The sequence below is a fragment of the Procambarus clarkii genome, chromosome 37 (genome assembly GCF_040958095.1).
Source record: "Procambarus clarkii isolate CNS0578487 chromosome 37, FALCON_Pclarkii_2.0, whole genome shotgun sequence".
Taxonomy (NCBI): domain Eukaryota; kingdom Metazoa; phylum Arthropoda; class Malacostraca; order Decapoda; family Cambaridae; genus Procambarus; species Procambarus clarkii.
This window is the reverse complement of record NC_091186.1, coordinates 33681726-33707575: the sequence shown is the minus strand read 5'-3', so window position 1 is coordinate 33707575 and position 25850 is coordinate 33681726. Positions and strand designations below refer to the sequence as shown.

The window sequence follows — 25850 nt, the reverse complement described above, 5'->3', positions numbered from 1 at the left end:
AAATAAAAATAAAAAATGTAAACGAGGCCTTGGGTATAAAAATGACGTATTTTCACTATAGTAAGCAGTCATACTTCACCTTTCGGAGGAGATCATGGCGGAGGCTAGTGGAGCTGGGCTGAAAATACCACTAGAATATTATAGCTCCAGTACTATTGACCAATTTCCTAGAAGTAACAGAATACGTAATGTGGAGAGTTCAATTGCCTCTACACAGCAAATAGACATTCTACCTGTCAACCTTAATCAACGTTTGCGGGATAATTACTTAGAATTCCGCATCCCTGGAACCCAGGGGGCCTTCTTAGATCTAGCTAATATTGTTATAGATTTTAAGGTATCTTTAACCAAAGATGACGATACCACAAAATTGGAAGAGGATGACTATGTGGAATTTGTGAATGGGTTGTCAAATACCATGTTTAAAGGTGTTCAGGTGTTTTTAGGAGAGCAGGTAGTTGAAACAAATTCTAATTTTAGTTATTGGTCGTTTATTAAATTAATTACCTCACTACCTCCATCAAAAATGTCTTCCTTGGGGAGAATTGGAGGCTTTCGCAGGGACTGGAGTGATGATGGTGTATTCCCTAACGAATTTACTAATACATTTTTTACTGGAGCAACCGCCAAGGATAAAAAATTTATGTCCGATTTAAAAGGTAAAGGATTGTCAATGTGTTTTCCCCTACTATTGGACGTAACAACCCTAGACTAATACATATTAGATAATATAGATGTACGTCTAAGATTGGAGCTCTCCCCACATGCTTGGGTGCTAAATACAAGTGTGGACGATGGCTCTAAGTATCGCCTCCATATGGATTATGCTAAGCTATGGGTAACACGGGTGTTCCCCTACCCAAGTGCTTACCTAGCCTTAAACAGCTCACTGTTAGCATCCCCTGACCCATAACCTATACTTTCAATAGAACCATTTCTAAAACATATGTCCTAGCAGGGAATCAAACTACTCTCTTAATTGATCAGCCTTGGGCACAAGTAATTCCTCACAAGATATTCATGGTAATTGTACCAATGAATTATTTCGCCGGCCTTCACCAAGGTAATGGATTATATTTTGAAAATGCAAAGGTGAAAAATATTGCTATGTATTTGAACAATAACGCAATTTACCGAATTGGCGGTGATTTCGACAATCATTATTCCCGCCTTTATTACGAAACTTTGAAGACATTAGGGTTAGAGCGTGATTCACTACTAGGCTATGACACTTTTAATAAGGGGAGATCAATATTTGCCTTTGACTTAACCACCATTCAAACAAAAGATTCCCTCCCTGTGGAGAAATCTGGCAACTTGTGTATGGAGCTTGAATTTGGTGGCGGTGTTACATATAACAGGCTGGTTTTACTGTTTGGGGAAACGACCACGGTACCATCGACTGATGGACAGAGAACTGTTCTATATGATGTGCGAGCTTAAAAACATAATGAATTGTTATGATATAAATATTAATTTAAAAAATAATCTAGGGGATCGAGCACTCTACCTAGGGTGTTATAATGCAGACGAGATAGAACATTTAAATATCTCATCAAGAAAACCTATCGTCCTCATAACAAATATTTTACCATAACACATCAGATTAAGTATGGGACATTGGGTAGCTATTTATGTTGATAAAGTTAAACATCGATTGTTTTTTTTCGATAGTTATGCAATGTCGGCGGTTACTTATGGACATTATTTTCAGGGATTTATTAAAACTAACAAAATAACAGAGGTGTTTGGAATGTGCTACAGACTCCAGAGTGATTTTACTCTTGCCTGTGGGCTCTATTGCGTCATGTTTGTTCATAGGGTGTCACCTGGGGTTGCCTTCAACAGTACATTACTTACATAAAGTATTTTCAAGCGTTAATTTAAAATTAAATGATAAACGCGCCCTCGCTTATGCGAGACGATATTTTCCTATGAAACATCATTGTGTTAGGACGTTTTGTAGAGGTGTAGGGGGGTGGTTCTTGTAGGTGGAGTAGAGAATATTTTTGTTAGCTAGGCAACCTACCTAACAAGGGGATTACCCCCATATAAAAACCCCTCTCACCCCACAACCTCCCTAGAAGGCCTCCAACCTCCTCATCCTACAAATGGAAGGTGTCTCTCCAAAAACACCCGCAGGGAAGATTGAAGTCCTCGAGGAGCCTGATTAGTATTACCCTCACTTTCTGGTAAAGATTTTTTTTTTTCCCACAATAGAAAGTTTGTACAACCTCTATTTTACCTCTTCTTTTTTTTCAGTGCAATTCTTGGGATCCGTCCACATTTGTAGAGTAGTAATTCTACGTGGAAGGTCTGCCCCAAACAAGATGCTGTTACGTAGCCTAATTGATGATGCCTGCTGTAGAGGACACAAGGTCGCTCCTGCAGGGGGAGAGGTATGTACTAGCCGTTCTTAGAGGAAATAGAATATTTTTCAAATAAAAGATATAATCCTATAAAAACTTTTAATCACTATAAATTATTTCCCTCATCTCTTTCCAGAACACTTCAGATGCGGGGAAGAAGGAAACTCAAGCAAGAGGCAACCACCCAACTCACCCCACACCCCCAAGAGAGGGGGGAGGGGGTCAAGACCTCCCCCCTCTCACCACAGATGGGGAGACGTCAGAATTTTACTCAGATGAGGATGGGGAGGTGGAGGGGGTGAGGAATAAGGGTGAGGAATCCATAACTACAATTATTACCTATCATAATTAACTTCTTATACATTATTTGTGATTTTTACCTAATAAAGCATTAATAAATTCTTTGATTTTTTTAACCCTGGGGGAGATTTATAATTTAATACTCTTATATAAGACCCACACGACCCCACTGGGTGTGGAACTCTGTTACCGTAAAGTCAAGGTCATTAGGTGTGAGGTAGGGTACGGGCGACCACCCCTACCGAGAGAAACCTGTTTTACACCTGCGCCATAGAGGATTGTGGGGGCGTAACTGGCACTCACCCGTGTGTGTTTATTATACAAATAAATTCATTTTTTTACTTAAATATACTGTCATACTTTACTGTATAAATGAACATGATCATAGTGGTACATAATAGATACCTATCTTCACTGTTTTTTCGACTGCTACCAGCCACACCTTGGGTGACCTAATATGGAGTGGCACTATGTGGCACCCCGCTTCTGATTTTCTTATCTGACTGCCTTACATAGGTGGCTCTATCTGTTATCAAATAATCTACTACTTATGTCACCGCATCTACATATTTATGTTCCACCACTAATTCATGCCTATATGAGCTCCTTGGCTCACTCGCCTAACACTATCACATAGACAATTTAATGATAACAAAAAATGTCCACGACATATAGAATATCCTAGCTCGCCTAGATCAAATGGATAAAGGGAGGGATAACTATCTACCTTACTTCATTCCATTACAAAGCCGACTCGTCCTCTGACGAGGGATGATGAGGTTCCTGGTCCTGGCTTCTGGTCTTCCGTTGATCAGTTATCACACACACACAAATTCCTCAGTCGTCCTTGTAGTAGCTTGTCCTCACCGTCCTCACATCCGGCAGGTATGGTCCTCCTCCTCCTCCTCTTCCTCTTCTTCGGGGTTCTGGAGCCAGGTACCTGCGCCGTCGTCCTCCTCCTCCTCTCACTGGCACTGTATATCCAATGTGCAGTTCAGTACAGCTTCCCCTTGCCTCACTTCCAGTAGATTCGGCCCGGCCGTCGCTACTCGCTTGATATGTAGAACGTGGTCCTCTGGGCGTCCCAGACGTCTCCAGCCCAACGTTCGTGCCTGCTACAGACTCTTGAAAATAGAGCTCTTTACTCTCTAGCCCGGCCAATCCATGCTTCTTGGAACTCCATGGGATGTCTGGAGTATCAAAGCGATGCTTAAATCCAATGGTAGGGGCTCTCTGGCCTCTAGAGCTCACTGGATCGCGTCCTCACTCTGTGACGGTCCGTGACGTACTTTCCCCGGAAGCCCAGGCGCCAGCCTCCCCGGAAGCCCTCCGCCTCGTGACGTCACACCACCCGAGGGCCCTCGTCATTGGTCACTTCCTTCACGTGACCTTACCTGGCTAATCAGGTGCTGGAAGGTGCCGCGATGCTTTGGAGGGAAACAGAATGACTCGGCGCCATCTTGTGCCTCAAAAGGGCGTAAGCACCTTGCATAATCACACTTAAATGGCAATTTTACAGCCAACCTGATAACGCTCCACACTCTCACACGTATGAAAATGTTCCCTGGATATCAGAGAACGCTCAGGTTATGGAGATATGACTCTTTAAGCTGGGTAAGCTACCATTCAGTTCAGTGAAAGACTGAATGACCAGGTTACGAAAAAGGGGAGGACAGTATACAGGAAATGATAAGGAAATTTGTGAGGCACTCAGTGGCAGCTTCCATGGAGTGTTCACTACTGAGCCTGAACAGCTAGATGAGGAAGCAATCCCTCATGAGAGACTCATAAATATATGGAGGTAATAGCAGAGGAAGTAAGGATACAACTAACATCACTCAACATAACTAAAGCTATTGGGCAGAACAATCACCATGGATGGTCAAAGAAGCTGCACATGCCTCAGCATACCTCTGGCACTAATCTCTGATGAATCCCTAACAGAGCGCTAATTGCCCAGCTGCTGGAAGACGGCAAATGTGGTGCCACTCTACAAGAAAGCAGATAGAGAAGAGGCGCTTAACTACGTACAAGTGTCACTCACAAACATCCCTTGCAAAGTAGGAAAAGTACATACATACAAGACGAGTACAAGTAGAATGTAGTTACAAGAGAGAGCTAGTATATACTATGCCTAAAGCCACCAATACGCACAGCGTTTCGGGCAAGTTGTAGAAAAACAAATCAGGCTTATTTTACACCTCTTATTATATTCAAGTTGTATAACTTACTTATTGTTTAACTGCTGTATTAATACTGTAAATTAGGCAAGTTCCCCCACGATGGCTAATTACAGTTGTGCATCATTTACGGGTTATACATTACTCTCTAGTACGTTAATTCTATAAAATGTCAAGTATTGCAGGCCATATTATTTACATATTATCCGCTTGTAATTATATTACTCAATTTTACTTTTACTAATAAAAAAATAAATATTTAGTCCAGTAGGAGTATCATTCGCCTCCCAAAAATCTACACTCCTTGTTTTTATACAATTCTCTCTCTGGGTAAATTGCTACATAAACACACACCTACCTTAAGGTGCTTCCGGGGCTTAGCGTCCCCGCGGCCCGGTCGTCGACCAGGCCTCCTGGTTGTTGGACTGAACAACCAGGCTGTTGGACGCGGCTGCTCGCATCCTGACGTATGAGTCACAGCCTGGTTGATCAGGTATTGGAGGTGCTTATCCATTTCTCTCTAGAACACTGTAGGGGGTCGGCCAGTTATGTCCCTTATGTGTAGTGGAAACGTGTTGAACAGTCTCGGGCCTCTGATGTTGATAGAGTTCTCTCTCAGAGTACCTGTTGCACCTCTGCTTTTCAACGAGGGTATTCTGCACATCCTGCCATGTCTTCTGGTCACACTGCCCAAAATATTGCACACTGGAGATGAAGGCGAAGAGAACTATCAGGGGAAAGCGCCAAGTCTTTATGACTATATAGTACTAGGAAGGGGTCAGGATAAGGATTAGGGATGGGACGGAGGGAAGGAATGGGGCCCAACCACTTGGACGAAGCGAGACCGTCGGTCTCGGCCAACCACTCCAGCCCAAGTGGTTGGGCATATACTGGAGATGAAGTTCGTCACAGTCACCAACAACTTAATTCGTCCATCCTGGACCACCAATGTACTATCATTTTTTAATGTCAAGTCAGTAAATTATCACATTAAATTTTCAGAATCTTAAGTCAAAGAATAATAAAGCAACAATGATCATTATAGAATAAAATACTTTATTTAAAACAAACATGTTTACAATAATAATAATAATAATAATTCAGGGGCAGGCAGCCAGTTCTCAACCCTCTGTGGCTTGAGAACCATTTTCGTGCTCATAATCTGAGAACGGATCGAACATAAGTAAATCTTGGTTAATGGTGCCTGGCTATTGGTTACGCTCTGATTCTTCGCCTTCATCAAGCTCTTGATGTTTATTGATCAATGTCTCCAAGTCCTTTAGGCGGCACTGGTTCTCCATTCTCTCCTTTTTCTTCTTTTATTTTTCAATTTTTTTATCATTTTGTTGTTTAAGGAAATGTTGAAGTCTTTCATGTAATGTTATTTTTACCTCCGTTTTCTGGGTTGATTGTGATCGATATGACGACATTTTAGAACGAACTCGGGACAGTTTCTCTGCCATTGAGTAACCTTCAGGGACTGTAGTCGCTCCCTTTCGAACCTTTTTTCCTTGAGACAAACTCACATCCCACCGCAGTCTCTTGCCTCCTGCAGACGTAGACACGCCCTCCTCCTCCTCCAGAACTCGCTTCTGGCGCTCCTGAACCCCTGATGCCATTTTTCTTGTCTCGACCAGGGTGGAAGGCTCTTGGGACTCCTATAAGCAGGAATACTGAGAGCTAAGGAGGCACACACACAGGTCTGAAGAATATCACAGATGGTGAAAACTTAGTGAAGATGAAGGTGATTCACGGGTGGGCCAAGCGGACGGGCTGGGGACCATTGGGAGTGTTTTAGTGAGCAGAGGTGAGAGAAGGTGGCGGTGTACCATCCACCATGTTTAGTGAGCAGAGGTGAGAGAAGGTAGCGGTGTACCATCCACCATGTTTAGTGAGCAGAGGTGAGAGAAGGTGGTGGTGTACCATCCACCATGATTAGTGAGCAGAGGTGAGAGAAGGTGGTGGTGTACCATCCACCATGTTTAGTGAGCAGAGGTGAGAGAAGGTGGTGGTGTACCATCCACCATGTTTAGTGAGCAGAGGTGAGAGAAGGTGGCGGTGTACCATCCACCATGTTTAGTGAGCAGAGGTGAGAGAAGGTGGTGGTGTACCATCCACCATGTTTAGTGAGCAGAGGTGAGAGAAGGTGGCGGTGTACCATCCACCATGTTTAGTGAGCAGAGGTGAGAGAAGGTGGTGGTGTACCATCCACCATGTTTAGTGAGCAGAGGTGAGAGAAGGTGGCGGTGTACCATCCACCATGTTTAGTGAGCAGAGGTGAGAGAAGGTGGCGGTGTACCATCCACCATGTTTAGTGAGCAGAGGTGAGAGAAGGTGGCGGTGTACCATCCACCATGTTTAGTGAGCAGAGGTGAGAGAAGGTGGCGGTGTACCATCCACCATGTTTAGTGAGCAGAGGTGAGAGAAGGTGGTGGTGTACCATCCACCATGTTTAGTGAGCAGAGGTGAGAGAAGGTGGTGGTGTACCATCCACCATGTTTAGTGAGCAGAGGTGAGAGAAGGTGGTGGTGTACCATCCACCATCTGTTATTTATCCTAAGCTTGCAAGCAATGGTTTACTCATGCTCAGCATGCTAGGAGTGATGGAGTCATTATGCTATGAATGATGAAGTCATCATTATGCTAGGAGTGATGGAGTCATCATTATGCTAGGAGTGATGGAGTCATCATTATACTAGGAATGATGAAGTCATCATTATGCTAGGAGTGATGGAGTCATCATTATGCTAGGAGTGATGGAGTCATTATGCTAAGAATGATGAAGTCATCATTATGCTAGGAGTGATGGAGTCATCATTATGCTAGGAGTGATGGAGTCATTATGCTAAGAATGATGAAGTCATCATTATGCTAGGAGTGATGGAGTCATCATTATGCTAGGAGTGATGGAGTCATCATTATGCTAGGAATGATGAAGTCATCATTATGCTAGGAGTGATGGAGTCATCATTATGCTAGGAGTGATGGAGTCATTATGCTAAGAATGATGAAGTCATCATTATGCTAGGAGTGATGGAGTCATCATTATGTTAGGAGTGATGGAGTCATTATGCTAAGAATGATGAAGTCATCATTATGCTAGGAGTGATGGAGTCATCATTATGCTAGGAGTGATGGAGTCATCATTATGCTAGGAATGATGAAGTCATCATTATGCTAGGAGTGATGGAGTCATCATATTGCTAGGAGTGATGGAGTCATCATTATGCTAGGAATGATGAAGTCATCATTATGCTAGGAGTGATGGAGTCATCATTATGCTAGGAATGATGAAGTCATCATTATCCTTGGAGTGATGGAGTCATCATTATGCTAGAAGTGATGGAGTCATTATGCTAGGAGTGATGGAGTCATTATGCTAGGAGTGATGGAGTCATCAATATGCTAGGCGTGATGGAGTCATCATTATGCTAGGAGTGATGGAGTCATCATTATGCTAGGAGTGATGGAGTCATTATTCTAGGAGTGATGGAGTCATCATTATGCTAGGAGTGATGGAGTCATTATGCTAGGAATAATGGAGTCATTATGCTAGGAGTGATGGAGTCATTATGCTAGGAGTAATTTACCATTCACCATTCGCCCTGAATGGTGAATGAGAGGGAAAGAGGTGAAGGGCAGGGAAGGTGGTGAAGAGAAGGGCAGGTGGTGAAGGGTAGGGAAGGTGGTGAAGAGAAGGGCAGGTGGTGAAGGGTAGGGAAGGTGGTGAAGGGGTAGGGAAGGTGGGGAAGAGAATGGGAAGGTGGTGAAGGGTAGGGAAGGTGCTGAAGATTAAGGGAAGGTGGTGAATAGTAAGGGAAGGTGGTGAAGGGTAGGACAGGTGGTGAAGGGTAGGGAAATTGGTGAAGGGTAGGGAAGGTGGTGAAGAATAGGGAAGGTGGTAGAGGGTAGGGAAATTTGCGAGGGGTAAGGAAAGGTGGTGAAGAGTAAGGGAAGGTGGTGAAAGGTAGGGCAGGTGGTGAAGGGTAGGGAAATTGGTGAAGGGTAGGGAAGGTGGTGAAGGGTAGGGAAGGAGGTGAAGGGTAGGGAAGGTGGTGAAGGGTAGGGAAGGTGGTGAAGGGTTGGGAAGGCGGTGAAGGGTAGGGAAGGTGGTGAAGGGTAGGGAAGGTGGTGAAGGGTACGGAAGGTGGTGAAGGGTAGGGAAGGAGAAGAAGGGTAGGGAAGGTGGTGAAGGGTAGGGAAGGTGGTGAAGGGTAGGGAAGGTGGTGAAGGATAGGGAAGGTGGTGAAGGATAGGGAAGGTGGTGAAGGGTAGGGAAGGTGGTGAAGGGTAGGGAAGGAGGTGAAGGGTAGGGAAGGTGGTGAAGGGTAGGGAAGGTGGTGAAGGGTAGGGAAGGTGGTGGTGAAGGGTAGGTCAAGGGGTGAAGGGTAGGGAAGGTGGTGAAAGGTTGGGAAGGTGGTGAAGGGTAGGGAAGGTGGTGAAGGGTTGGGAAGGCGGTGTTGGGTAGTGAAGGTGGTGAAGATTAAGGGAAGGTGGTGATGGATAGGGAAGGTGGTGAAGGGTAGGGAAGATGGTGAAAAGTAAGGGAAGGTGGTGAAGGGTAGGGAAATTGGTGAAGGGTAGGGAAGGTGGTGAAGGGTAGGGAAGTTGGTGATGGATAGGGAAGGGTAGGGAAGGTGGTGAAGGGTAGGGAAGGTGGTGAAGGGTAGGGAAGGTGGGGAAGGATAGGAAAGGTGGTGAAGAGTAAGGGAAGGTAATGAAGGGTAGGGAAGGTGGTGAAGGGTAGGGAAGGTGGTGAAGGGTAGGGAAGGTGGTGAAGGGTAGGGAAGGTGGTGAAGGGCAGGGAAGGTGGTGAAGGGTAGGGAAGGTGGTGAAGGGTAGGGAAGGTGGTGAAGGGTAGGGAAGGTGGTGAAGGGCAGGGAAGGTGGTGAAGGGTAGGGAAGGTAATGAAGGGTAGGGAAGGTGGTGAAGGGTAGGGAAGTTGGTGATGGATAGGGAAGGGTAGGGAAGGTGGTGAAGGGTAGGGAAGGTGGTGAAGGGTAGGGAAGGTGGGGAAGGATAGGAAAGGTGGTGAAGAGTAAGGGAAGGTAATGAAGGGTAGGGAAGGTGGTGAAGGGTAGGGAAGGTGGTGAAGGGTAGGGAAGGTAATGAAGGGTAGGGAAGGTGGTGAAGGGTAGGGAAGGTGGTGAAGGGTAGGGAAGGTGGTGAAGGGCAGGGAAGGTGGTGAAGGGTAGGGAAGGTGGTGAAGGGTAGGGAAGGTGGTGAAGGATAGGGAAGGTGGTGAAGGATAGGGAAGGTGGTGTAGGGAATACCGTTGTTATGACCACACATACACCCGTATGATCATGCTGTGGCTGGTGTATGATGCTGTCAAACTGTATAGTGTTATCTTGGTCTATATGCCTAGTATCACAAATATTATTGCATCCATCTTAATCTCTTTTTTGACAATACTTTAGTATATATTACGTATTGCCATAATTTGTTTGAAATACCTATACATATTATGTATTATTACCAAATGCGTATACATTTGAGTTCATAGCAGAAGCCTAATGTCGTGTATCGTGCAACTACCATTATATGTCTATAGTATGGAACGCTATGTATTGCTGTATAGGACATGCTATGTGTATTATGATATAGAATGTATACTTTTATACTTTTATATATATCTGATGTATTACTAGCATGTATACTGTGATCTATACTTTTATTCATGTATACTTAGGAAATCCTCCATTATCCCCCCCCCCCCGCATGGCATACCGTCTCCAGTCAGTATATCCATGTCTAGTAGATATGAATTCTTCGTGTGATTGTTTATATATCATGATATATGAGAAAGCTGCATGAATGCGCAAGCCATAGATTACCTAAGAACTCTATCTGACCCGGCCAGGATTCGAACCCATGCCGTCCAGGATCACCCCTAAACATGCACAGTACCGTGACCACCGCGCCAATGATCGTCTAAAAAAGACGATCATTGGTGCAGTGGTCACGGTACTGTGTACGTTTAGGGGTGATCCTGGACGACATGGGTTCGAATCACGGCCGGGTCAAATAGAGTTCTTAGTGATATCATGATATATTCTCTTGTACATATGATATGTATTCTCCTGTAAGGTTGTATATTGTAATAAGCAATTAGTTTGAAGGAGGAGCGTCGGTTGACTTACCAAGTTGGAAACAATGTCTTTCCTTTTTTATATTTATTTAAGAAAATACAATATATATATCATATATACATCTCGGCCTGGCCGGCCCTTGGCGAGTCACTACACTCTTCATTTCTCAGATGGGCGAACGTGTGACGCCCGGCTCTTTGAGTGGCATTTTGTGTTTATTGATTACTAGTATATACATAATTATGTTGTTATGCTTGTATTGGATCAGACTACCGAGGTACATCATTTATGCCAGGTGGTAGGTGATTTTATGTATACATATTGAGGTGGGTACCTAGGGGCCTTAAGTGGTTGCTACTGTGCCTTGATATGTTATTGATTCCTCACCCACTAATTAGTAATGTGTGACACCACCATCCTGTACTTGTGTATAAATCATGCTAGGGGTTTGTGTACCACTGGACTAGGATAGAGCCTGGTGTCAGCTAGTCAGCTTCAACATCTTTATTGAAGATGTTTTGAAGATTTGTATCTCTGCATATGATTCAGCTTGCAGTCCTAAGTGAACCGAGTAAGGATACTTTCTAATACTTCACTTGCACGATAGCACGATAGAGGTAAGTGTTCAGAGTCTTGTATGTTTGGGGTCATGCTTGTATAGTATATTCTTATTTTAGTGATAATAATAGTTTTTTGTAGAAAGTGCCTTATTGATTAATTCAGAAGATGGAGAATGTATTAAAAAAGAATTTGCAGAATCCATCTGTGGAGAAAATTTAGACCTTGACTAAATCAGTGATTATTTGTATGGGAAAAACCTAGAGCTAGATGTGGCACCCAGAATGACTAAAACTAAATTATTGAGGACCATATTTTTGCATCTAGTAGATGGTAGGTTGAATGATGAAGTACCTGGTTGATACCTGGTTGATGGGGTTCTGGGAGTTCTTCTACTCCCCAAGCCCGGCCCGAGGCCAGGCTTGACTTGTGAGAGTTTGGTCCACTAGGCTGTTGCTTGGAGCGGCCCGCAGGCCCACATACCCACCACAGCCCGGTTGGTCCGGCACTCCTTGGAGGAATAAATCTAGTTTCCTGTTGAAAATGTCCACGGTTGTTCCGGCAATATTTCTTATGCTTGCTGGGAGGGTGTTGAACAACCGTGGACCTCTGATGTTTATACAGTGTTCTCTGATTGTGCCTATGGCACCCCTGCTCTTTACTGGTTCTATTCTGCATTTTCTTCCATATCGTTCACTCCAGTATGTTGTTATTTTACTGTGTAGATTTGGTACTTGGCCCTCCAGTATCTTCCAGGTGTATATTATTTAATATCTCTCTCGTCTTCTTTCTAGTGAGTACAGTTGGAGGGCTTTGAGACGATCCCAATAATTTAGGTGCTTTATCGCGTCTATGCGTGCCGTATATGTTCTCTGTATTCCCTCTATTTTAGTAATCTCTCCTGCTCTGAAGGGGGAAGTGAGTACTGAGCAGTACTCAAGACGGGACAACACAAGTGACTTGAAGAGTACAACCATTGTGATGGGATCCCTGGATTTGAAAGTTCTCGTAATCCATCCTATCATTTTTCTGGCTGTCGCAATATTTGCTTGGTTATGCTCCTTAAACGTTAGGTCGTCAAACATTATTATTCCCAAATCCTTTACATGCAGTTTTCCTACTATGGGTACATTAGATTGTGTTTTATACCCTGTATTATGTTTAAGGTCCTCATTTTTACCATACCTGAGTACCTGGAATATATCACTGTTAAACATCATGTTATTTTCTGATGCTCAGTGGAAAACTTTATTAATATCAGCTTGAAGTTTTTCAATGTCTTCAGCCGAGATAATTTTCATACTGATTTTTGTGTCATCTGCAAAGGATGATACGAAGCTGTGACTTGTATTTTTGTCTATATCTGATATGAGAATAAGGAAAAGCAGCGGTGCAAGGACTGTACCCTGAAGTACTGAGCTTTTAACTGCACTTGGACTAGATTTTATATGGTTGACTGTTACTCGCTGAGTCCTCTGACAGAAAACTGAGTATCCAGCGTCCTACTTTACCGGTTATTCCCATTGACTTCATTTCGTGTGCTATCACGCCATGGTCACATTTATCGAAAGCCTTTGCGAAGTCCGTGTATATCACATCAGCATTCTGTTTTTCTTCTAATGTCTCAGTGACTTTGTCGTAGTGCTCAAGTAGCTGTGAGAGGCACGATCTTCCCGCTCGAAATCCATGTTGGCCTGGGTTGTGAAGGTCATTGGTCTCCATGAAATTGGTGACCTGACTTCTAATCACTCTCTTAAATACTTTTATGATGTGCGATGTTAGTGCAAACTGGTCTATGATTCTTTGCCAATGCTTTGCTCCCTCGCTTGTGTAGAGGGGCTATGTCTGCTACTTTAAGTGCATCTGGTATCTCCCCCGTGTCCAAGCTCTTCCTCCACACTATACTGAGTGCCTGTGCTACCGGCACTTTGCATTTCTTTATAAATATTGAATTCCATGAGTCTGTACCTGGGGCCGAGTGCATGGGCATGTTTTCAATTTCTCTTTCAAAATTTAGTGCGCTCGTGTTGATATCAGTTATATTACAGGGGTTTGAATATCCAGCATAAAGAAATTGTCTGGGTCTTCCACTTTCATGTTTTTTATTGGAGTGCTAAACATGTCCTCATACTGATTTTTTAGGATTTCACTAATTCTTTGTCATCCTCCGTGTTTGAACCTTCACTTGTACGAATAGGTCCAATACTGGCAGTGAGTTTTGCTTTTGATTTCGCATTTGTGAAGAAATATTTTGGATTTTTCTTTATTGCCTGAATTGCTTTCTGTTCTAACTGCCTTTCTTCAGTTTCATATGAGTGTTTCAATTTCCGCTCGATTTCTTCAATCTCCCTATTTAAATTATTCTTTCTTTGACGGGAAATTCGTGTCTGCATAAGCAGTTCCGTTATTTTTTTCCTGCGTTTATAGTGTCGTCTGCGTTCTCTTTCTACGTTGGATCTCTTCTGGCTTTGCTCAAAGGAACATGTTTCAGACAGACTTGATATGCTTCCGACAGACTTGATATGCTTCCGAAGTCAGTTTTTCTATTCCTTCTGTAGGACTTGTATTACTTAGAATAGTTTCCCATGGAATGTTTGTAAGTTCCCTGTTTATTATCTCCCAGTCTATCCTTTTATTATTAAAATTGAATTTACTGAATAGCCCCTCTCGCTTTATCAACGTTTTAGGTCTATTTTGAGTATTGATGGTCGTTTGCACCTCAATGAGCTTGTGATCTGAGTATGTGGTATCTGATATCGTAATGTCTCTGATAATGTCTTCATTGTTCGTAAAGACCAGATCTTGAATATTTTAATTTCTCGTTGTCTCCGATATCTGCTGATTGAGTGAAAATTTGTCACGGAATCTAAGTAGTTCTCTAATCTGTGGTTGGTTAGGTCCTATAAGATTTCCTGGTATAATATTGTTTGCTATTCTCCACCTGAGACTAGGCATGTTGAAGTCACCTAGGAAGATAATATCAGGTATCGGGTTCTCCTAATTATCAAGGCTATTCTCTATTTTGTTTATCTGTTCTGTGAATTCCTCAGCCGTTGCATCTGGCGGTTTGTATATTAGAATAATCACTAAATTTATTTTCTCTATTTTTAATCCCAATACCTCTACCACCTCATTTGTAACATTAAGGTGCTCCGAGCATACAAGGTCTTCCTTAATATACAGACTCACTCCTCTGTGACCTAATTTTCCTATCACACCTGTATAGGTTATATCCTGGAATCCAGATCTCACTGTCTAAGAATTCCCCTGCATGGGTTTCTGTGAAAGCTCCAAATACTGCATTTGACTCCGTGAGGTGGCCATTTATGAACTGTACTTTGTTGTTTGTTCTTGTTTTCAGTCCTTGTATGTTGGCAAAGATGAATGAGGTTACTCTATTAGTTATAGTTTGACTGAGAGACATTTTCGGCAAGCCCATTATGCGTGCACATATTGAGTTTGTTCTGACCTGTACTGATTGTTGTAGGGCAGTTGCCTGTCGTAGTTGTAGTTCCCTTTCGGTGGGTAATTGTACCTGTTATTCTAGAATGCAAGTGGATCTGGAATCCAGTTCCATACACTCTCCATGCTCCTCCTTTTGAATTCTCTTTCAGTCTGGTATAAAAAATTTATAGAGTTTCCTCCAAATTCATTATCCTGCTTGCCACTCTTGCGCTAAATATCACCAATGATGCCAATACGAATGTGTTGCATAAGAAATCAATCGTCAATTAATTCCAGAAAATCTTCTGCTTCACTATTCCCTGTTTTGTTCACCCAGTTTATTCCACTAAAATTAAAGTCACCCATGACAAATACTGTTAGATCTAGATGCTCTAGATATTTCATCCCATAGATGCTTTGCTTCCATTCTGTCTAAATTTGGTAGCCTATATATAACTCCTATTATAATATTATTTGCTTTTTCGTTTAATTCTATCCAAATAGTTTGTGTGTGTGGCTCAGCAGAGAAGAGGAGCCAGGCTTACGCTTCTGACTTAAAGAGACCGGTATCTATGTACATCATCCCAACATCTATGTACCGAGCAACGGATTCCAGCATCTCAACATTAGCTGAACGAGAGCACACACGACGGCTGTTAGGAGAGCGATGGACATCAGCCCGCACCGACAGGCAGCGGGGAGAGTCAATAGATTGAGGAAAAGGATGGGAAGGAGGATCGGAGGGAGACGAGGAAATACAGGAGACATGACAGACCGGGTAGAAAGAGAGGGAACCCCAGACAGAGGACCAGGAGGGGGACCTTTCGGGACAGAACTCAAAGTAACAGGGGGGGCAGCAGGCGTATCAGGGTCCAAGGCCCAGAAACGGTTGCAGGTGAGGAAGGTGGGAAGAACGAGGAGAGGAAGAGTGCAACACGCGAGCATAAGAGACATTAGAATACGGCAGGACCTGGCGAACCTAGCACCTCGCCTCAGTGAAAGATAAATGCTCACGCTGCTTCAAGGTGAGGACGGCTGCCTAAAGCTTGTAATGGATACACGCACGGGTGAAGGTAGGATGGGCCTCACCGCAGTCGAGGCAGCGAACCTCGGGAGAGGTGCACTCCTACTTAGTGACTTTCGCCCTCACACAAAGGACAGACAGTCCCAGAGCAGCGAAGGGCACCATGCCCAAACCTCCAGCACTTGTTACAGAGCCTAAAAGAAGAAGTGTACTCCTGGACAGAGCACCTGGCAACAGCAAGAATGACAGAGGGTGGAAGGGTCCTACCATCAAAGGTAATCTTCACAACCCAAAGGGGTTGACGGCGACGACCACGACGGGGACGAGTAAACGTGTCAACCCGGAGGACAGAATGGCCCTGGGCATCGAGAATACGCCGAATACCATCGCGGCAGTCCTGCAGATTCCGAACACCGGTCGCAACATGGGGCGGGAGGAGAATAGTGCCAACACTGGCATTCAACTGAGCGTTCTTCGAGACCTGAACAGGGGTCTCGCCAAGGCAGGACAAGGCAGTCAAGCGGGAAGCTGCATCCTGAGATGGAGCATCAACAATACGTGTACCAAGACGTGTAGGGTTGAAGGTAACAGGCATCCACGGAATCAACAAGATGTCGATGGAGGGAGAAATCGTCTGGAGGCACAGAATCAAGAGGGAGGAGATCAAAGTATTTGGCCCACGAAGTGGGACCAATCAAGGCTTTATAGGCATCAGAACTGAAAGGAATTGAGCGAGGGCGGCCGTGTCGAGGACGGCGACGAGAACCCCCAGAGAGGGGTTAAAAGGTGCAGTAGTTACAACTAGAGATGGAGCCGTGCCAGGGGACGAGGTAGTCACCACTGGGAGCTCGACCCAACAACAGAGGGAGGGGAGCCGAGTGGAGTAGTCAGAGAAGCCAGGAGGAGGAGCAAGGTCGGAGCCCAATGCCGCGGAGGCTACAGAGCCCGGTTTTCCAACACGGAACGACTCTGCGGAGCTTGGTCGCCCACCCCACGAGCCTGAGAAGGTAAAGGAGGAACAGAACACAGGTACGAACCATAAATATTCATTCACGAATGGGCCCCCCCCCCACACCCCACGATGGAGCCACAATTAGAGGTAGGACACCCAACAAGAAGCTATCGCCGAGCATGCTGGGGCCTCCTAGGGGTGCGTCGTGAGTATACGGCCCGCAAACGCCACCTTAAGAACCGTCAGTCCGAGATCGGGTTCAGTGACGAAAAGGGGATTGACAATAAAAGGTTACCCTCGCTCTACGTTGGGTACTACACTTTTACGGTTACAAGATTATGCCTCCTTAAGCACCCAGGCGTCAAAATAGTAGTCCAAAGGAATAACAAAAACGGGCAATAGGTCGGCAGGAAACGAGTAGATAGAAGAGGGGGAGAGAGAGAGAGAGAGAGAGAGAGAGAGAGAGAGAGAGAGAGAGAGAGAAAAAAAAAATACAAGTAACAGAAGGAAAAGGAAAAGTTGAGCAAAATTTGAGATGTCAGCAGCACAATGCTACACAAGGACAGGACTGTCCCATGGAGCATCACTCTCCAGCAGCCGTCCACTAAGCCCACCTCACAGTATCAACGAGCTGAACAGGTAAGGTCAGCAGGAAACTAGCAGATAGAGGGGTAGAAAACGAAACACTAACAAAAAGCAGTCCGGCATAATTGGAGAAGGCAACACCAGGAGCCCAAGGCCACAAATGGTCAGAGTTGTCCCATGGAGCATCACTCAGGCAGCCGTCCACCAAGCTCCCTCACGGCGCATACGGGCCCAGATAGTGAGGTGGAAGTTTGATAGTTGCGTAGAGAAGGCTATGGTGTAGACTTTGTAAACTGCCTCCGCCTGTAGGTGTATTAATGACCCGAACAATACAAATGTTTCCCACCCCCTGAAACTGCCAGAGGGCGCGCCCAGGCTACGCCTACCGGCTCCAGGGCGTCTCCTATTTGTAGGCAAACTCCTGGTAGGGTTAACCGAATTTGATATTGATGCAAATTAAACTTATCACAGCAGGTTTTGTTGGCTACACTAGTAGTGTCCCAGTAGAAATTACTTTCCATGTTGTGACAAGCTTGTGGAATGGGATAAAGGGGAGGGGGGGGCGGAAGGGGCCCAAAACCAGTGCATGATTGAATTAAAAACATAAATTACAGCTGTGAACGATGGGCTGTTTAGAGTGTCTGGTAACTTTCGTGCCAGTTGCGACAGACTAAGGCAGGTATGTTGTATCACTAGTTATGTGTTGTATGGCTTAACATTTACTGTAACCAATATTTATTGGTTAACGCCAAATCTGGTCTCTGCTTTATTAAATGGTGGCAACCATTTACTTCGTAGGTTTAAATTGAAGCAGGCACAATATTAATTCATATTATGAATATTAAAACATCAGTTTAGATAAAATTTATTACGTTTAGAGCTTAAACTAAAAAATTAAAAGTTATAAAAATACTTAAATTATATAGTTGAATAAAATATGACATGTCTAGACATTTACTTTTAAAAAATGAAAGCCCTAAAACCTAAATTTTATCCATTTTTTTTTTTTATCCCTGACGGTCCAACAAGAGCCGTTTCAAGAGGCATCTTTCAGGGAAACCGTCCAGTTGCACGCTACTGGACGGTCATTTCAGCCTTAATGGGTCGACACGTAGTCACAGAATGAGCAACGGTCCTCGTAATTGAGGCATAGGGCTATGAGGCCGAGGGGAAAGCACAAGCAGGCTACCCACTTGCTCCACAAGGGAAACACCCGGGTGGTGTCACCAACCTGTTGGAATGAAACATTACAAGATTAATAATTAACCTAAACCAAATGATTTAGTGTATAAATGTGAGACAAGCTAGAAGACAATAAAGCACTCACCATACACCACGGGCAAGAACCAACACGTGGGATATTGAGAGAGACAGCCTCAGAAGGGCGGCTCAGTAGATCAGTTAGATCGGGCCCTGCCATGTCCAAACTGTGGTAGTTTGGGGCAGGGGCACGCCCACGATGATCAAGTGGGTGCACTAGAAAAGTGAAACAAAGTTACTTTTTCTGGCGTGATTAGAGAAGTATAGACAACGTGATCAAGTATTTAGATACTTACAGCGGGTATGTTCAGGCCTGCGGCTTGAAGAGCCCGAGGCCATGCGGTGAGCTGGAACTGCAATCGGCATAAAAAATAATTTAAGATTAGTAATAGACTTGTGCTAGAGTTCATTAAGTATGTAATTTGTAGCCAGTACGAACTTTGAAATGTTTGTACTTAAAGTATACTTGAATATATTTACGTAGTAAATATGACAAATTTAAAATCTTTTAACATTAATATTTAAAAAAAATTTAACAAACTGTAAGAAACGTATTATGTCTACTTAATAACTTCTTTATTATCTTACCATACTGTGCGCCAACCGGTGCCATTCCGATTACCTATCACAACACTCCTCAATGTTGCAAAACAACTACGAGAACAATCTCTGCGTCAGAGGAAGGTAGTGATCGGTAAACCTGACCTGGGTGTTCTGTCTGTTGGTGGCCGACTTCTGCCCCAAGTAACCTTGAGTGAAGCCTCGAGGCAGCCACCGAACCATTCCCATGTGTTTCCTGAAGCAATAAATCATTCTTTGCTTATAATGTCTTCAGAATTATTAGATGCAACGCATCCTTTGCATAATTACCGTACCTGGCCCCGAGTTCATATCACTTAAGATGTTCACTTAATAACACAGACAGTATATACATTTGATGAAATATATTATTATGTTTTCCATTCCTGTATGATTCAGTGAATCGAGTGACCGTGAACTGCCGTCAGCAAAACAAAGCAAACTGCCCAAATGCATTTGGAATTCATTCGATTCTCTTATAAATGAGGATTTTTTCCACCTGCTGCACTTACCATAATTCTATAAAAAATAGAAATGTCTGTTTGTCCGAGGTTGAAGGCACACACTTAAAGCTAAGTAATTATCAAAACAAGATGTCAAGCCGGGGAGACTATGTAGCTCGCTTTGGGGTAAGTTTCACCCAATATCTCCCAGTAAATGCTGTTGTGTACGTGCCCAAAAATGGGCGGGTCACCATTTACATCCAAGAGTGCAAATGACACTGGGCCAAATTTACTCTTATGATATATTTCGCAATATCATTTTATGACACGATTTGATTTATTGTTATGTTTGATACATTGTAAAACTTGGACACATTGATCATGCAAAAACAGTAAAAATAATTCTACGGATCATAATTTTGCCCTAAAGTTCAGGGGTGCTGGTTCAAGTTGAAGTGGTGGCAAGTTGAAGGGTGCTGGCGACACCACCTCCTGGCCAAGCACTCCCTCACTATCACCACCTGACTCCCACCTGTGATAGCCACTCTCCCTCCTGTGAACCCCCAACACCCTTATCCAACACCCTTCCCAATGTGAGAGAATGGAAAATGGAAAAGAGAAAGAGTCGAGACGGGAGAGAGAGAGAGAGAGAGAGAGAGAGAGAGAGAGAGGAGAGAGAGAGAGAGAGAGAGAGAGAGAGAGAGAGAGAGAGAGAGAGAGAGAGAGAGAGAGAGAGACAGAGGGAGGGGAAGGAGGGAGAAAGGCAAAGGGATGGGAAAGACAAGGAGAAGAGGTGGGAGAAGATGGTTGAATTGGGTGACATAGGGAAGGGTGATTGGATGAAACTGGGGAAAGGAGGATAAAAAAAGGAGAGAAGAAGAGATGGGAGAGGGAAGGGGATAAAAAGGCGGAGGAACGAGGGGAAGTGGCGAAAGGGGAAAGGGAAAAGGGTGGAAGGAGGATATGATGATAATAAAAGATAAAAGCGCCAAGCCAATACGACTATGTAGCACTAGGAAGGAGCAAGGATAACGATTTGGGATAGGACGGGGGGAAGGAATTGTGCCCAACCAGTCGGGGATTGAACGCTGACCTACATAGAGGGACTCCACGCCTAGCCACCGGTGGTGACAGACGTGTTGCTGTGAGCTCCTGGTTTGCCGGCCAGTGATTGGTTTTGTTTGTGAGCAGGGCCTTGGGGACAGGTCGGCATGGGGAATGGCTGCGCCCTTGCCCCTTGTGAAGAGGAGGGATATAATTGAACTGGATTTTACTAGCCCGCCGTCCTACCCGGCAGTTGAGGTGGTCCTGAGTGATATGTTGCTGATGGATGTGGCGTCGGTTTGTGGCGTTCAGCTTGTGTCCGGACGTAGAACTGCTGTGAAATTCCTCTCCACGGCTGTGTATCGTGACTTTGTGCATCACTGATGGGAGGTCTTCACACTGCCTGATGGTGATTGTTCGGTGGAAGTGTCAGACAGGTGTGCAGTGAGACTTTTTATGTAATGGATCAAGGTGCTTCTTTTGGGTCCCCTGCCTCCCTTCTCCAGTGTCACTTCCCGGTATTGGTGTTCTATGCGGGCCAGCCCAGGACTTATTTTGGTTGTGGGTGTGTGGGACACCTCGCTGTGAGTTGTGATGCTCGAAGTGTATGCTGAGTTAACCTGTTCCAGGAAGAGGAAATTTCCCCGCTGGAGGTCCCGGACCCGGGTTCGTGTGATGTTGGCATGGGTGTTGGCCCGCGCTCATAGCATGACCTGGTAACAATGACCTGGATAACAAGAACTTTTCGCACTAGAAATGCTATACCGATGATGATACTTTTCAAGACGCTAGTGCTTTCTTGAGTGGAATACTGCTGCACAATGACAGCCCCTTTCAAAGCTGGAGAAATTGCTGACCTGGAGAGCGTGTAGAGATCCTTTACTGCTAGAATCCACTCAGTTAAACATCAGAACTACTGGGACCGACTAAAGAGCCTAAATCTGTATTCTCTTGAGCGCAGGTGGGAGAGATACATAATAATTTAAACGTGGAAAATAGTAGAGGGGCTGATCCTAAACCTGCACACAGAAATAACAGCACATGAGACCAGAAGGCATTGCAGGATGTGCAGAATACCCCCATTGAAGGGCAGAGGTCCAACAGGTACTCTGAGAGAGAGAGCTCTATCAACATCAGAGACCCAAGACTGTTCAACATGCTTTCGCTACACATAAGGGGCATAACTGGCCGACCCCTCGTAGTGTTCAAGAGAGAACTTGACAAACACCGGTCGTTCCGGTCGGCCGAGCGGACAGCACGCTGGACTTGTGATCCTGTGGCCCCAGGTTCGATCCTGGGTGCCAGCGAGAAACAATGGGCAGAGTTTCTTTCACCCTATGCCCCTGTTACCTAACAGTAAAATAGATACCTGGGTGCTAGTCAGCTGTCACGGGCTGCTTTCTGGGGGTGGAGGCCTGGTCGAGGACCAGTCCAGCAACGAGAAGGCCTGGTCGACGACCGGGCCATGGGCTGGTCGACAACCGGGTCGCGGCCTGGTCGACGACGATTCCTGTGCTGCTTCCCCATTCTGGGAGGGTGGTCGACGTGGCGGAGGCCGCTGTGGGGTCATGCCCCCGTTTCAGGGGGTCCGTGTGCCGCCGGACCCCTTGTCTCTGCCTCCTGTATGGGTGGAGCTCGTGAGGTCTTTCTACGACTTCAAGATTCCGGAGTATATGCAGCACCTTGTACCGTCGCCTAGACAAAGGGGATTGGTGGCTCTGAAATGCGTACTGTCTGCGGTATCCTAAGGCGGATTTTCTGCATAAATATCTGAAGGCCTTGCCTTGGGTTGCATTTATTTTAGTGTTTATGTATTTGTGATTTGCGCACCTGTGTTCGGTGGTTGTGTTATGTATATATGTTTCTGTTATTATTTATGTTATTGTGCTCCCGTGTACTTTCAATATTCTCCTGTACTTGTGCTGCATATTTAATATATTATATTTTATATTTTTTTTATGTGATTTTTAATGTTTTTATTTGTTAAACACATAAATACAACATAACAGAAAAAACATCAACATTAACATTAACAAGACAAGAAACACATGAACAAAACTCAAGAACACTAAAACAAACACACAAACAAAAGTCGTATAATACACAAAATTTAAACAAACTTAGGTAAACATTGAAACTTAGACAGAAAAGTAAAAGCACCAGAGCAGTAGAAACCAACAACAACCAGGCAAGAAACCCATGAACAAAAATAACCCTACCTCACACCACATCAAAACAGATAAATAAAGCAACACAAATCAAGATTCACACACACATTTAATCATTATAATATTTATCCAGAAATAGATGACGAGGGCACTACTTCCTATAGGCATCTCACCGAGCCCACTCCTCCGCAGACGAGGAAACGTGACCCCGTGATCCCCTCGGTCGATACATAAAGTCAGCTACATCCAGCTCGGCGCCCTCCACTACAGGGGCGGAATTCACGGGGAGAGGCCGCACAGAGCTCGGCCGTGCAGGCGGTGGATCCACAAGGGGCACAGACATGGACGCCAGAGACACGGGGGCCACTGAAACAGAATCTTCCATAAGAACCATCACCAAGTTCCCTCCTCCCCCCCCCCTCTACTGTAACCCTCTCCCAGTGCCATAACCTCCCAACCCGGGGAACCAGCAACCGAGGATGCAGAGACAGCTGGAGAAAACACAGGACCAGGCGACAATCCCACCACAGAACCCATCACCACCACAACGCGACCCACAGGAGCCGCAGGAACCCCATCATCGTCGCCCACATCACCATCCACAGACGACGAACCCCCGGAGTCCCCAAAATCCCTGACGTTGGCCTAGGCCTCACCATGAGGCGGAGATAGACTTGAAACTCGCCGGGTTTGCATGGACACAGGTCGCAGCCCAGCAAACAATTTTAGGTTGCCACAACATATCTGGAAAGTATTTGAAAGGATTGGAAACGTTTGTTTTATCGTATCAGATACGATATTGTGTGTGGACTTAAATAGGTTTCCAAAACTTATAACCAAGACCTATGTATCTAACACTAATTTGAGATGTTGTGACAACTTTACACTCCTAACATGAGTCATTCATAATCCATTCATACACCAATATAAATCTCTTGTGAAAGGTTTGAGCCTAATCTGAACCCTTTTCACATCTTTGTGTTTAAAGTTAAATTTCTTGAAATTAAATTATATTATTTTATATTATATTATATTTTATTTTATATTGTATTATTATTTTTGTTATATTTTTTTATATTATATTTTGTTTTCAATTTAAATATTAAAACCAATTTAAGGGTAAAAAAATCAAATAATTTATATTTCTTTTATTATTTACTAACAAATCAGCAAAAATACAAAAACATATGACCTATATAATTATATATATAATATATATATAAATAATATATATATATAAATAATTTATATAATATATATTATATATATATATATATATATATATATATATATATATATATATATATATATATTAGTGTAATATATAAGGGTGTAGTCTAATAGTATATATATTATATTATATATATATATATATATATATATATATATATATATATATATATATATATATATATATATATATATATATATATATATATATATTTATATATAAATAATATATTTATACATAAATAATATATTTATATATAAATAATATATATATATAAATAATATATTTATATAACAATAATATATTTATATAACAATAATATATTTATATATAAATAATATATTTATATATAAATAATATATTTATAAATAATATATATATATAAATAATATATATATATAAATAATATATATATATAAATAATATATATATATAAATAATATATATATGATAACCATCTTTGTAACCTATATGTAACTCCCTCTTTGTAACAAAGTTCAAATAAAGCAAATATATATGTGTACATACAAAAGAATGGGGGTGGTAGAAGATAATATTAGTGTTTAGTGAGTGACCACAAGGTCTCCTCTGAATACTTTTTATTTTCTTCTCCGAGGCTATGGGTCCCCACATTGGCACCAGAGGTCTTCCTCACAAACTTTTTATATAATATATATATATATAAATAATATATATATAAAGTTAAAACTAGCTAGTTATACGTAGCTATAAGATAACTAACCAACCCTACCAAACCTAACCTATCAAACCTATATATATATATATATATATATATATATATATATATATATATATATATATATATATATATATATATATATATATATATATATATATATATACATATATATATATATATATTTTATTTATTATATATATACATATATACACACAGACACATATAGATTCTTCTATATAGACATTAGAGAAGATTCAGTGGTACGCCATGCACCAGGCTCGCCACCATTTTCAGTATTCGTCATATCCAAGTCTGCTGTGTGATGCACATGTCTTCTTGATTCACCACCCTGTAATGAAATATTGTTTGTTACTAATTGTTTTCAATAATACATTATTTTATTATATAATATTTAATTTATTAATTAAAAACCCTTTTCATATTATAGAAAAAAAAACTAAAACAAGAATCTATATAAAACTATAGAATAGAATAGAATAGAATAATAGAATAGAATCTATATAGAATCTATATATCATATATATATTTATATAAATAAATATATATATATAAATATATATATATATATATATATATTTATATACATATATTTATATATATATATTATTATATCCTGCATTATTCCAGCCCATTATTAGAGATAGTAGCCACCTCTTATTTTGGTTTTCTTTCATTATTAGTGCTCAGAAAATTAAATATATCTACATATTTAGTCAAAATCAGTTACATTATTTTATCTTATTCATAGCATAAATGTTCTCAAAGATTACTAAAAAGAAATTGAATTAGACTACAGCAAATTGGCAAACTTTACCTTGTATCTGTTTCCACCGAGTTTGTTTGGGGCGTTCTTCAACATATCAGCAATACCTGTCTCAACATCTCTTTCAGTTGCATTAG

The 25850-nt window shown here is 42.7% G+C and overlaps 1 protein-coding gene across 2 annotated transcripts; it reads right to left on the bottom strand.

Moving 5' to 3' along the window:
• Positions 1-18357: 18357 nt before the first annotated feature.
• On the bottom strand, positions 18358-19870 carry LOC138372099 (uncharacterized). 2 transcript variants are annotated; one of them, XR_011230716.1, is made up of 5 exons: positions 19856-19870; positions 19353-19560; positions 19061-19117; positions 18832-18980; positions 18358-18735 (listed from the first exon to the last, which is right to left on the bottom strand). XR_011230716.1 is itself a non-coding variant. In XM_069337373.1 (4 exons), exons 1-4 carry the CDS (start codon positions 19375-19377, stop codon positions 18601-18603), a joined length of 366 nt encoding a protein of 121 aa, XP_069193474.1. In that variant the 5' UTR covers positions 19378-19509; the 3' UTR covers positions 18358-18600. The 2 variants fall into 2 exon arrangements, 1 of the variants encoding a protein (XP_069193474.1); XM_069337373.1 differs by lacking the exon at positions 19856-19870 and having other exon boundaries at positions 19353-19509.
• Between the last annotated feature and the right edge of the window lie 5980 nt (positions 19871-25850).